The sequence below is a fragment of the Lissotriton helveticus genome, chromosome 3_1, assembly GCF_964261635.1.
Source record: "Lissotriton helveticus chromosome 3_1, aLisHel1.1, whole genome shotgun sequence".
Classification (NCBI taxonomy): domain Eukaryota; kingdom Metazoa; phylum Chordata; class Amphibia; order Caudata; family Salamandridae; genus Lissotriton; species Lissotriton helveticus.
The window spans coordinates 1,401,536,561-1,401,550,895 of record NC_136061.1 but is presented as its reverse complement, the minus strand read 5'-3'; the positions used below and the strand labels follow the sequence as shown (position 1 = coordinate 1,401,550,895).

The 14,335-nt window shown below is 43.7% G+C and overlaps 1 protein-coding gene across 12 annotated transcripts in view; it reads right to left on the bottom strand.

The window, feature by feature from the left end:
* Positions 1–14,335, bottom strand: part of KALRN (kalirin RhoGEF kinase) — a 1,598,314-nt gene that overhangs the window by 266,104 nt on the left and 1,317,875 nt on the right. For all 12 annotated transcript variants that reach the window (XM_078682047.1, XM_078682045.1, XM_078682043.1 and 9 more), the window contains one exon: positions 3,476–3,759. In XM_078682047.1, the coding sequence (XP_078538173.1) occupies positions 3,476–3,759 (284 nt within the window). The remainder of the gene's footprint in view (positions 1–3,475; positions 3,760–14,335) is intronic.

Sequence of the window (14,335 nt, the reverse complement as noted above, 5' to 3'; positions counted from 1 at the left end):
CCGAATATTGCAGAAAATGTTCTATTAAATGCTGTGAGCGACAACGGTTGATGAAGTCCATTCTTTTGGGGGGGGGGAGGGGGGGAAATCTTCTCAGCCATTCAAGTTCACCATTTGATGCAAATCCAACCCAGACTCGCAGATTCCATTGCTCAAACAAGTTTTTTTGCTGTTACAAGTGGGGGCCTTCATCGCAGAGAATAGAGCTGAGTGAGCACTTAAAATAAAGTTCAAATGAGGAAGACAGCAGTGATAGGAAGGGAGCAATGTATGCCACTTCCAACGTTGGACATTATGGGTTCCTGTGTCATCCAATGCATCATATGCAGGACCCGACTGGGAACAGCAACCAGCCCTGGCAGGTTTCTGCTCGATCGGCCCTGGGAAGAGGGTGGGGGTTGGGTTGGGGTGTTGGGGAGAGGTGTGGTATCAAAAAGCACTGCTCCGGCTTTTCTTACAGGGTGCAAATATTGGCAGCACTGCGGCAAAACCGCCCCCAGTAAGAAACGCAGCCCTTGCAGGCACAATTCCGGCCCCCACCCCAAAGGCTCACCGAGGATATGCCCAGTGCCCACTACGGCCAGCCCGGCTCAGATCATATGTTTGGGGCTCTCTGATTTTTGTCTTGTGCTGCGGAGTGTCCAGAAGAACCTATTCTTTCCATTGTACCAAACAATCACTACATTACCACCTAGGCGCTCATTAAAGGTGGCCCAGACTTCTTGATCCAGATACATACATATGTTACCAACTGAATGGCACATTAGAAGTGATGAAGGATTGCCACACCAGGCATTTCTGTAATCTTACCCTCCTGGCAACACCAGATAACTTTATCCTTTGTAAGCTGCAAACACGAGTCCACATACTGAAATTGGTGCAGAAATATGGATTCCCACACATTTTTGCTCATTGCATAAAGACTACATGGGTTCCACTTGCAGTACCCTATAATACTGCTACCGGGTAATAGAGAAGTCCCAGGTACTGCTAGCACAGATGCAGCAGTATTATGGTCCCTTAAGTTCAGGACAATTGTAATGAAGGCCTTGCAATTCACTAAATAAAGCTACTGCTTCCAAGTTTCCATCAGATACTAATTAGAGGCCACAGACGTTCAGAAAAACAAGTAGCAACCAGTATATGCCGAAAGTAGTACGCAGCACGATATCGACAATAACACGTGCTGTAAAAAGAGGATCTCGAACTCATGAAGGGGCAAGGACAACAAAAAGGGAGGTATGATCGCCCGCTGCGATGGATCGCTAGAGAAGCAGTAATTGATTGGATGGGGGAGGGGTGGGGGGGGGAGGAATGAGCATGAGATTGGGAATTCATATAGAAATGGAAGTTGAAAGGAGGTCAAAATACAAAAGGGAGTGAATGAGGGACTGAAACGAGAATGGAAATCAATGGTAGAACGAGATATGCCGAAAATGCACAGAGTTAATAACGGAATAGGAATAGACAGAATGAGTAGGGATGGTGGATGGAAATGAAAGGGGAATTTAAAGGCCTACAGGCAAGACACAGATGATCGATGTATGTGGGAGAATATAGGAGTGGATGGGGATGGGGAATGGATGAGTAAATGGGAACGGAGAGACTGACGGGGGAGAACAGATGATTGGATTACTGGATAATTAATGGCTGTCAGAGAAAGGGAAAGCAAGAGTAATGTTCCAAAATAGTGAGTCCACCGCAAGAGAATGGTAAAAGGTAAGAATGCCCAGCACAGCTTTAACAGTGAACCGAGAGATTCTGGCACATTCTTAGAGTTCTAAGTGAAAGCATTCACCCGAAGGTAAATGTGTAGGAAAGAGACATTTAAAAAAAATCTTTGTTGGGTCTTTAATAAGTTGTCCGTTTGTGCCAGGTACCTTCTTAGAGGATTGGAGCTGTGAGCAACAGACCATTTGTCATTAGATTTAGACCAACAAGCATGCAGTCTCGAATTACAACTGAACCAACAACTTGAAGATGAAGGATCCTACACTAAACAACGGTGTCCTGAACTCAAAAGATGACACTGCTTATGTCAGAATATTTCATTTTGTGAGGAAGGTGCCACTGCAGCCTACAGCAGCTTTGTGGTAAACAATGAATGCATTTTCCTTCAAAAGGTTGACACACCCTCGTCAATAGTAGTGTGGCTTAGACCGTACATAGAAAACAAACAGTATGACTTGTATGATTATGGACATAGATTCAGTTCACTGAATATAGCTGGCAATAACAGCTCTTGTTTTCATCAGAGCTAGGGAAAGTGTCCTAATCCTTCTTACCATTGTGAGACAGTCCTACAACATCTTTTCAACAGCAACAATGTCGGCTTTGTAGATACAAGGGCGTAGTAAGTAACATTGGCCAATCCAGACCACAGTATAATGATCTTTAGACAGGCTATGGAAATTATTTTGGCATCCAGCCTCTTCGCCATGAGCTGTCTCGGCTTCAACGTTCGTCATCGCCGCTGGCCAGAGATCTCAATCCTTCAATAAAACCTGCGTCCTCTGAGTGCTGGCCATGGTGATGTAGTGTTCCAGCCTCTGTTGTCAAAGTCCTTAGGGACTTTGGTATAAACGTGGCACAGGCCTTGCAGTTGCCATCTCGATGATCCTTCGGGTGACATAGGTTGCAGACCTTCTAGGGGTCTCTCTGTGCAAACTTGTGGTGGCAGTCAGGGCAGAATTCAAAGGGGGTATTTTCCATGACCCCTACCTGCCTTTATTCTCCGACCACATGGCTGGTACCGGCTGAGACCCCCATCGAGAGAAAGGTCCTCCTCTTCTTGTTGTACCTCTCGCCTTCTTCAGCAAATTGGTTGATTTTATATTTAAAAAAAAAAAAAACTTTTCTGTAAAACTTTTAGAGCTCCTCAATTGCTTCCAGTCCGAATGGCAGAAAAAGGATCTGATAATGGCAACAATGAACAGGAACATCTAGGGCACCGTCTGACGTCACATAAGGGATGGACATACCACCAAATGGTGGGCGGCAATGCCACAAGAAAAAATAAAAAGACAATTCCAGACCCAACCACTAGACGGCGGAATAATGCATAGCATTTGAAACCCTTGGTATATTTTGAAAAAGCACATAGAAATGTGACCTGCCATATTAAAAGGAATTCTCAAAAATGACACTGACCCAACAATTCAATATGCTTCTGTTTTTGTCTTTCACGTTTTCCCAAAGTATAGCGTTACTATTCCACGAAAAATGTGCACAAGATGTAAGAGATACATGAGGTTGCGATTTAATTTGGACAGTTCTAGTTTAGCGCCATAACCTAAAAGTGACGGTGGAGTCGGAAACATCGTATTTCATTGAGTAGTTTATCAGAATGGAACACTATCACATCTCTGCATGTACCATTACTCAGAATTATCCTGCACACTGTGATAGTGCTTATTCACTACTTTTGAAGATCAAATTAGAACATTGGATTTTATGGCAATGAAAAAACAAATACCTCATCTGCGCTGTCGCCTTGAGGAGTAGAGTCATCTCCGGGCTTCGGTGACATGGGGTCAAAGCTCTTACGTCCTTCCCGCCCTTTCTTTGGCTTTTTCATGTTGCTTTCGGCCTTTCCACTGTTGAGCCTGCGCACCGGACTAGTCAGCCACTTTTTGAGGGTGTTGGTGGACCGCTTCGGCCCTGGTGAGCTCTGAATTGAGTTCAATGATGGCTGAGCTTGTAAGTTGGCCACTGATTCAGACTTGCCTCCATTTTCACTGTTAGAGGTTGAATATGCATCTGCAAAAAATATACGAATTGTTATGATGGTAAAGAGATCCACTTCTAGATTTTACACCCTGGCATTTACATTTGTAGACATGGCTCAATATTTTCCCTGATGAGACATGACATACTACCACTTTTACTGCTAAAACTACTCCACGAAAACCCCCACTTTCACACAGGACACCAACACGTGTGACCTGCCACAGAAAAACTTTCACTTCCAGGTCTGACTCATTGAAACTTACACCATCACACAAGACATGCATACACTTCCGGTTCAAAACAGGACACAATAATAGCAGGACAGACAAAGATTTCCCGACTTATACAGTAACATGTGCAACGCTAAGACTTGTGCAAATTAACATTTCCAGTACAGCCATATGTTGAGAGTTCACAACCATGTACTACAAACGAAGACTTCCACTTCTCCAACTATGTGACATTATTAATTCTAAGACAGAAACATAGAAATCTACTTCCACAAATGACAGAATAGAATTCAACTCCCAGACATAGTATGTGATGTCTTCCACAACAATACGACACACGACTGCCTTTTCTTGACATGATATTTAAACTCTTTTGCTACATGTAACACAATGACTTTTGATCCAAAGCATGACTTCAAACACTTCCACATTCCAAGACGTTAGGCAAAAGGTTTCACAATTCTGAGACAGACATGCACGGAATGAGTTCAAAAATGTGTTCACCTAAAACCAAAAGTACCTTTGTACGGGATTCACTTTATGAACAAGCATTGCAAATGCAATAGGTCTCGCATTAGGAAAGTTTGAGCAATTGGTATTGTAAATGACACTTTTTTTATTTATGTGTTCGTTTTGAAAATAGCAAAAGTAATAGCTTTGTCAGTTACAATGTCAATAGTTTGAACTTTCGCAAATGTCACACCTATAGCATTTGTAATGCAATGTGTGTTGTCTTTACGTGACTTAGATGTATTGATATTGCAAATAACAATGGCTTTTAATTTTGTAAATAATTAATACTTAAATAACATTTATTGTAATTTATAATGGCAATAGCTTAAACGTTTGTAAATTAATTTTGTGAAGATTATGTTCAGTGTATTTTATTGTGACGAAAATCCAAGAACATTGCATTTGCACCTGGTGGTGGATGTGGTGGTGGTGGGTGTGGTGGATGTGGTGGTGGATGTGGTGGTGGATGTGGTGGTGGATGTGGTGGTGGATGCGGTGGTGGTGGATGTGGTGGTGGTGGATGTGGCGGTGGATGTCATGGTGGATGTGGAGGTGATGGTGGAGGTGATGGTGGATGTGGTGGATGTGGTGGTGGATGCGGTGGATGTGGTGGTGGATGTGGTGGTGGTGCATGTGGTGGATGTGGTGGTGGATGTCATGGTGGATGTGGAGGTGATGGTGGATGTGGTGGATGCGGTGGTGGATGCGGTGGATGTGGTGGCGGTGGATGTGGTGAGGGATGCAGTGGTGGTGGTGGATGTGGTGGTGGTGGATGGGGTGGTGGATGTGGCGGTGCATGTCATGGTGGATGTGGAGGTGATGGTGGATGTGGTGGTGGATGTGGTGGTGATGTTGGATGTGGTGGTGGATGCGGTGGTGGATGCGGTGGATGTGGTTGTGGTGGATGCGGTGGTGGTGGTGGATGTGGTGGTGGATGTGGTGGTGATGGTGGATGTGGTGGTGTTCAGTGGGAATTTGCCGGACAATTTACATTAAGATGTTTAGTACTTCATGGACATTTTCAGGGTTGTCTTTGCTTTGTTGTGAAAACTAAAGGGCAGACTCTAAAAGTATCCGATTGCAGGCGAGGAGCCCTTAACGCTGGGGGCCAGGAGCCCCTCCGGGTTCTCATAATAATCAGCCACGGATCAAAGCAGCGCCTGGGCGGAAAACAAAGAGAACCCCGTGGAGACCTCCAAGCGCCTTTGATTTCAAGCAATGCCTGCTGCAGGGGTGGGCCCGTTGCGAACAGCATGGCGGAATTAATTCAATTCAATGGTGTGGCCAACAGTGATGGGGAGGGGCAGGGAGGGAAGGGGGCGAAGGAGGCAAGGGTAAATATGGACATGGAGGGGGTCGGATGAGGGAAAGAAGAGAGGATATTGAAGGCAGGGACGAATGACGTGTTTAGAAGAGAGAGGAAACGAGAAGGGAGGGCTGAAGTGAGGGGGGGGAGGAAGGGGATGAAAGGATGCTGAAAGGCGGAGTAGGAGTAGAGGTTACGAAAAGAATGAAGGAAAAGCGGTCAAGCAAAGGCATGAAGCAACTGAAGGACAGAGGGAAGGCAGAGAAGGGGGGGGAGGAGAAATGCGACAAATGTTTTGGGTAAAAAAAAAAAAAAAAGAGAGACGGAGGGAAGGCAGGGGAGGGGGGGGAGAAGAAATGCGACAAATGTTTTTTTTGTTGTACTTTATATTTGCCTGGCTATATACATATATTCAAGCATGTACTCCATTAGGTAGGCATGGCTGTGGAGAGGTCAGTAGCACGTCAGGCATCGGCAAACCTTTTGGTCAGATTGGGAAATTAAAACAAGTTAAAACGGCGAGCCACCGTTCTGAAAGTAAATGCGCACATGGTGTACTGCAAATGAAAACAAGCAGCTCATTAGGAGTGGTGGGGGCGGGCACAGAGAGACGTGACACGGCGGGGAGGGGGCGGAGCGGGTAAAAAAATTTGCCTGGCTATATACATATATTCAAGCATGTACTCCATTAGGTAGGCATGGCTGTGGAGAGGTCAGTAGCACGTCAGGCATCGGCAAACCTTTTGGTCAGATTGGGAAATTAAAACAAGTTAAAACGGTGAGCCACCGTTATGAAAGTAAATGCGCACATGGTGTACTGCAAATGAAAACAAGCAGCTCATTAGGAGTGGTGGGGGCGGGCACAGAGAGACAAGGGGGGAGTGGATGCTGGAGGGGGAGGAGTGCTGGGAGAGAGAGTGGCGCTCTTCTGCCCCTACTTTCAAAGCTGCCATGACGATGCGACACGGCGGGCAGGGGAGGGGGCGGAGCGGGTAAAACAATAAATAAACACGACGGCTGGACGAGAGAGAAGGGGTGGGGGGAGGAGAAATGCGACACGGCGGGCAGGAGAGGAGGGGGCGGAGCTGGGGGAGGCTGTGAGATGTGCACGCGCTTTTAAGCTCTAAGCGCATGCGCATTGAGCTTAAAAGTCACGGGCACTGCAAGGAATCGCCACGATTCCTTGCAAGTTAGTTAAAGAGTGGTTAAGCCCCCATAGTCTCGCAAGCTCGATGCGCATGCGCATCGACAGGCGAGACCTAAAAAGTAGTTCACTCACGGTCAATCTTTAGTTAAATAGGAACGCTACTGAAAAATATTGTTTTCTCACCCACCCATAAGCTATTGCTCAGTTTGGTATGTAAGCTGTCTAAATGAACAGAGGCAAAGGACCATCTTTAGCTAATTAGGAAGAGTAATCCATTCAAGGGGAGCAAAGCCTTAAGGGTCACAGGAAAAAAAGTCCCTTCTACTGCGCTAGAGGTGATTTGGGCTACGCAAACGGGGGTTAGCTGGTTACCACCACCATACGGAAAGCTGCCCCGTCCTCCTTACCCCCTGGTATATCTCAAGTAGGAGCCAAGGCATTCCATCTGCAATGAGGAAGACAGCCACTCTCTGCAGAAAATACTACAGCTCCGGTCAGAATAAAAACTGCATTTTTGTTTGACAATTAGCCAGAGCAATAGGAAAAAAATACCTAGCCTGTTGACCTATAAACTTCCTTTATAATTTCATCCTCTTTTCCAGAAGTATAAAGGCCTACAGTCTCTGTGAGCTCACACTGCCAAATCCTTGGGAAAAGCATTTGTCGTAATCAGCACACACGAAAAGTTCAGCCCTTTCATCACTTTCTAGTAGGGGATACTAAAAAACACTATTGTTTTTGGCAGGTTACTCATGTTGCAATTCTCATAATTTAAAAACATGTTTTATCCAATGTCTCTTTCAAACCGAATAACCAAAGTATTTTCTTGTCAAAATTTCCTCTCTATGTCTTCGTGCAGCTTTTCTCGATTAAGACTGCATTATCCTATAACTTATACTTTAGTAGGTGTGCGTTCTGAAGATATTTTGAATATGACCATGTTAATACCCCCCTAAACACACCGCCAGCAGCCAACTTAAAACTGGCCATTCCTTGAAATTAGAAAGCCTAAAACAAGATTCATAAAAACCACTAAACATAAGGCTGATATAATACTCTAACAAATGATGACATACAAGACAAAAGGGATGGTGCCCCAAGCCTTCCAAAATGCAGCTCCATCCAATCCGATACTAAATTTCAAAGGTGATGTATTCTCCCCACAACACAAGCGTCCCAGCTGCTTCAAACAAGCAACCATCCCAGCTGCCAGTGACACAAACTAATGCGGTGGATGCTTTTCATATCTGGGTGCCAAACTTTGAATCACCCTCCCCGAACTCCTCAGAAGCACCACAAATTCCCAATATGGCCATCCACGAACACAAGTTTCAGAGAAACACCCAGCCTAGAGGTGAAGATGTTCTCAGAAAAATAACACGTTTGCCACATCAAACAGCAGTTATATCAGTAAAAGGTCAGACCACAACACCAGTGTAAAACACAGATGGTCAAAGGGGAGAGGGGTTGGCCTAACGGCTAAGGCGCTCGACCTCGGACCTGGGGATCTGGGTTCGAGTCTCGGTAACGACGCCAAAAACCCCCTGTGATTCTGGGCAAATCACTTAATCTCCCCGTGCCTAAAAAATGAAGAAAAAAAAAAATGTGTCCTCATGTAACGTAACTGGTGCTATGTGAAGCGCTCTGATAACTGATTCGGTTCTAGTTCGCGCTATATAAAACTCTGCAAAAAAAAAAAAACGTTTCGCATTACCCGCTCCATTATGGCCTAGTCAAACACATGAACAACCGATTAGTAATTGATTAGCTGATTCACAGGCCCTAATAATATAACAAACACCTGCCCCTATAGCCCAAAAACAGTATTACAGCATGCTAAATTATTTTGTATTACTTCTGTATGGTGAACAGCCTTTACAACGCGGCTGTTACACCGCCGTGCCGTTACAACGCGGTCTTTTCAACGCAAGTCGTTACCACGACTTGCGCTGGAGGGCGCTGCAGGACAAGGAATTTTTTAATTTACTATCCAACACCTTCTCTACTGTACGTAGGCTGGTGTTGGAATAGTAAATTAAAAAATTCCTAAGTCCGCACCCCCTCCAACGCAAGTTGTTGTAACGACTTGCGTTGAAAAAAAGGCGTTGTAACGGCACGCGTTGTAAAAGTACGCGTCGTAATGCCGTACATCCCTTCTGTATACCTCCTACAATCCCAGAGTAGCAATGCATCAACATATATTGATACACAGAGGATTAGGACATGTAAAACTCTGCATCAGCAGGGCTTTTGAACCACTGATGAAACCTTGCCGACAACATTACGTTCTGTTTACTAAAGGCAGGGATCCAATTAACAACTGAAAAACAAATTGTAGTGCGCCTTCAATTCAATGAGTGCACTTGTATCTCAGCCACCGGTCTGCATGGTAGAACTGGCACTTAGCAAGTAAAAATAGAAAATTGTTGCTTTCAATGCCAGCCAACCTAAAATGGTATCCAGCTGAAGGTCACTCTGGAGAACAACGGCTTCCATTGACATCTGCTTTCGAGTTTGGCTCCTGAAGAGGATCTGCAATTGCACGTCGTCTCAAAGAATGAATATTTAGTGTAAAGAGTGTAATCACATAAAAGTAAATAAGGACTCATCAAGCTTCGCATCTCCAAGTAGATTAGTTCCCAAGGATACCACTTGAAAGCCTCTTCCATGCAGCACTAGGCATATATGGGAAGGGGGTGTGTGTGCCCGCAAAAATGATAAATAGGCAGTGGCGTAATCATTTGTAAAGTGTTTTACTCAGTTGCAGTACATTAACATGCCATGTTGAAATGAGTCACTCTTTCCTAAGGGATTTTCTATAAAGAGGTGATGGCATTTGATATGAACAATAACCAAAACAAAATTTTGATTTCATAAGGTGTGAAAGTTAGACATTGCATAGATAAAAGTGAGGAATATATTTATTTCCCAACTGCTTTTTCCCCCATTTTAAACACACATTGGCAACGCCAATAGATCTTGCTTTGGGTGCTAGCATTTTTGCTTTTTCAATGCCTGCTTTTTGTCATAGCTTTTGTAAAACTTTATTTTTGGGGGGTTGGCACGCCTTTGTCAAAACGGAGAAAAAAAACTTGAGCTAAGACCAAAAATATCTTTTTTAATCACAAAAAACTAACATAGCTGTGGTAATTCCTGGCAACTAAGTGAACTACTGTGTGTGGATATATTCCTTGGGAAAGAGCAGAAAGCCATTATGGTTTATGCCAACAGCTAAAGTGTGCTGACCCATTGCCCCATGCTGTAAAGGAGAGAAGCAAAATGTGAAAGACAACAGACCAATGGATGAAGAGGGCAGGCCGAAAGCTCACGCAAGTACATTATATATGTTTCTGTTTCAGTGTAAGAGTGACAGAAAACCATGACTATCAAAAGACACAACTTGGTTTCCGGAAACCAAGAGAAAACCGAGGAAGCAAGAGTGAAAAAAATAGTAGGTTAGGTTTTGCTCAGGCACAGCAACATAATCTGGAAGTCACCTGAGAAACTGTGGTCTGTTTGCCCTGGTAGAATACACAACACTTAGAACAAGTTGCACAGTTCTCAAAGGTCCACTGTGACCCTAAGTAAGCCCCAGTATCTCCAGGGAAGTGCCGCTCTCCAAACAAGAGGAGTTAATAACGTTGGTAAGGGGAGACGGGCCTCCACTTCACTTTTAGAGCTTGTAACATTTCATGCAACAACTCTGGAAAAGATTCCAATGTTTTAAAAGTCTAAACTTCTTGAGAGGATGGCTTCTATGTCAATAAAACCGAAGTCTGCATATAGTAATGGAAGAATCCTCCTGATTTAAATTTTTTAAATTCTGAAGGCAAGAAAGATGGCAAAACTGTTAATGACCCTTGTTGGACTGCCAAATTAGAACTGGGAGTGAAGTTAGGGGCTAAGTGAGACAAAGAAGGGAAAAAACGTGGGTGTTGCGGGGTATTTTAAAAATAACGCTGAGGCTCAGAATCTGGAAATCCTTTTTTAAACACAATGTAGTATATGGAAACCTTTGGCTGCTTGGCAAATCGGTTTTTAGTTTTTTTGGCTTTTTATTTACTTAAAAACATCCAAAACACATTATCTTGTTACAGAGGCTGCGCTCTGAGGCAGTATGATAAGGACCAGTTACACAAATTTACGTCAAACCCAAATTCATATTTGCTACTAATAAAAAAAAGAATGTGTCCATTTACCGCAGAAGGTGGGCATCCCACCGAAACATATACCCCTTTCTACTTACAGAATCAGGTGATATCACACCTACCAGAAAACAGCACCCCAGGAACTTCATGGTTGTGCAGTAGCTCTAGGCTAAATGTATTCTATAGATTTTTTTTATCTTTATGTATTTTGCACGTTTTCTGCACCAGACTCTAAATGACTCAGTGAGAAAGGGCTTTAATGTCAAAGCCAGCTCCAAAGAAGACGACATAACTGTTTTTTGGAAGGAGGTCCTCAGTCACATTAGAGGGGTGTTGGGGTTCCCTTTGCCTGAAGCCATAAGCACAATCCTACTTGGCATTAGACCTCCCGATCTCAAGGCACTCACCCGCGGCGAGTGGATTTTGAAGCTCCAAATGCTGGGAGCGGCCAAGCAGCTTATAGTCCTGTACTGGAAAAGGACCGAAGCACCTCCCATAGCCTCCTGGTTTGTGTGGCTCAGGCATGTTTTAGCAATGGAGCTCCTCACAGCGCGAATACAAGCGCTTTGGGGCGGTCTGGAAGCTCTTAGTACGTTACCTCTGCTCAATAGAGCATGCGCGGCACATGCCCACCAGACTCCGGACTCTGCACCTTTTTGATGACGCTGTCACTCCCGCGGACCCCAATAGATTGCTCCCAGACGCCCTGCAAGACGCGAGAGCTGCCGAGGTTGTTTCTAGCTAGCTGATATTCCCCCCCCTCCATTGAGTAGCACGCACACCCTGTCCATACGACACTCTCCCTGTCTCTCGCTTCCTATACTCTTTCCACACTTTTCTCCTTCCTTTCTCTATCTCTAGACCTCACATGTGCCTGTTGGCCCCCGTTGGGTCGTTCAGAAGTATTGGGCTAGTTGCCCATTTAACTATTCCCAATGGCCCGGTGCTAGGGCTCCATATGCATTGTGTAGTTATGACAGCTGATGTTAGGCCACGCGACCGGCCCCACTGGGGTTGTAGGCAAGGCGCTGTGTTAACTTGTTTTAATATGCAAGTCTTATGATCTAATTGCTATTTCATACGCGGCCGGCCTTGATACGAGGTTGTAGGCTTAACACTGTGTCTACGTGCCCCTGTCGGGGGAATTACTTCATAAAATAGATTTGGAACAAAGAAGACATCAGCAGAGTAAACTATCTTTCTTATTGGTCACAATCCCAATATCAGAAAGACATAAGGATGCCTGTTGTGGTCATTTCATTAAATGTGAAATCAAAAGAAACATATTCAAAATAATTTCACAATATAAATGCCAGTGCCTGCATAACGTTTTGCACGAGGGTATCTTTCGCTAGACTGCCCCTTGAGACGGATTCCAGAATGATGTGTCATGTTCTTCTATAAACCATACTTAATCAGCGAGTACAAGGTCAGCAGAATTGCAAGGTCAGTGAGGTTTTCAGGTCACGTTTCTAAGCAATGTACACAGCCCATGTTTTCCTTCTGGGAATCAATTTGGAAAGAGGTACAGGTTATAATCCTGGCTTACTAAAATGCAAGATTTCCACATTTCTCACGTTCAGAGATCCTCACTTGCACACCGGTCAGTAGGCCAGAAGCAGCTGCCACGCCAAGTCCGATAACAGTGAAAACACACCACTGCTGATAAGACTGGCGGAGGCAGGGAGTCCAAAGGTGGAGGAATGCAGCGTGTGAGGCGACACCTTTTGATTTATTTATTTGAGATAAGCGAACATTGGTCCAGCACAAGGACTTTGGTAAGATTTTGATACACTAAATTCAAATCACTTAGAAGGAAAAATTTTCTGGTGAAACTGACAATGGAACAACAGAAGGCGCATGGAATTACTGAAATAGAGTCCTGGACAAAAAATGACACCCTTTTAATTTCTAAACACTTGATTTCGGTTTTCTCAGATATGATCTTGGGTGGTACGATCAAAATTTCTAAGGCAACAACTGGCATATACTAGATCCAGCTCTCTCCAGTGCTGGAGGTGGGCACAGCTATTAATTTTTGGGGAGTGGGACTCATTTTTAGGTCGAGCCTGGGCAGCACATGTGTAGCTCTGCGAGGCATGCTGTATTCAGGAATGAACTTGAAGCTCTGCCCACTCTCCGCCTTCAACACTTTAACAAAAAAGAAGAATTTGTTTGTCAACTTGACAAACAGATGCTTTTTTTGTAAAAGAGCCCCATACCACGCTTTCATTTTAATGGTGGCCGCGCCCCTATCTTTAGACGAGCCATCAACGGGAAAGCACGGCATGGGGCGCTTTCCAAAAAGAGCATTTGCAAAGCAATAGGTCTCGCATTTGCGAGAGTTTAAGCTATTGCCATTGTTATTTACAATGCCAAAAGCTCAAACTCTTGTACATGCGAGACCTATTGCATTGCAAATGCTTGTTAGGTGTTGTGCGTGAGATAGAGACAGGGGGTAGGGGGTGTAGGGTGCAGCACTTTGCACATCAGCAGAAAAGTATAGAATTTAACCATACGATAGTGTGTAATATTTGCCCAAATTTAAGTGTGGCAAAAAACTGATAACTATTGCTAAGCCTTGTTTTTCCATAGCGCCATGAGCAAGATAATGAAAATGAAAGACAAGACTATGGTAGAATCAGATAATATAATGTTCCAAATAATACACAAATGACAACAGACAAAAAACAAAGAAAATAAAAATAGGGTTAAAACTAGAAAGTACCTACAAGAAGGCTTAGTTTACAGTTTATGATGTACAATTTTTAACAATTAGTTCAAATGTGTGACTGAACCGGAAAATCCTAAAAACAGATTGACGAATAGAAGCACTACCTACATACAGGATTGGCGGATAAGTCCACGCCAATTTAAATCAAGTTCAAATTTAAATCTTAAACAACTTAAAAATATGTATTTCTGTAAACAAATTTGAATATATTTCATACGAATTAAATAACAAAAAAAGGCCTCAACAACTGTATTTTGCAGGAAACAAAAGTTTTTTTTATATAATAAATAAATTATTTAAAGGACTTCTAAGAAAGAATACTTGACTTGCTAGTCCGTGAAACAATTATGCATGCTGTTGCTATACATTTAAAATAAACTCTCAACAGCATCTTATGCGATTTTTTGGCTTTTCTTCTTCAGGTGTGAGGAACAATAGTGCTACATTAACCCGATCGTGGGCAGCTTCTACAGATGCCTCACTAGATGCAACAGTCCACAAGAAATTATATAAAAGACGATCTAGGTT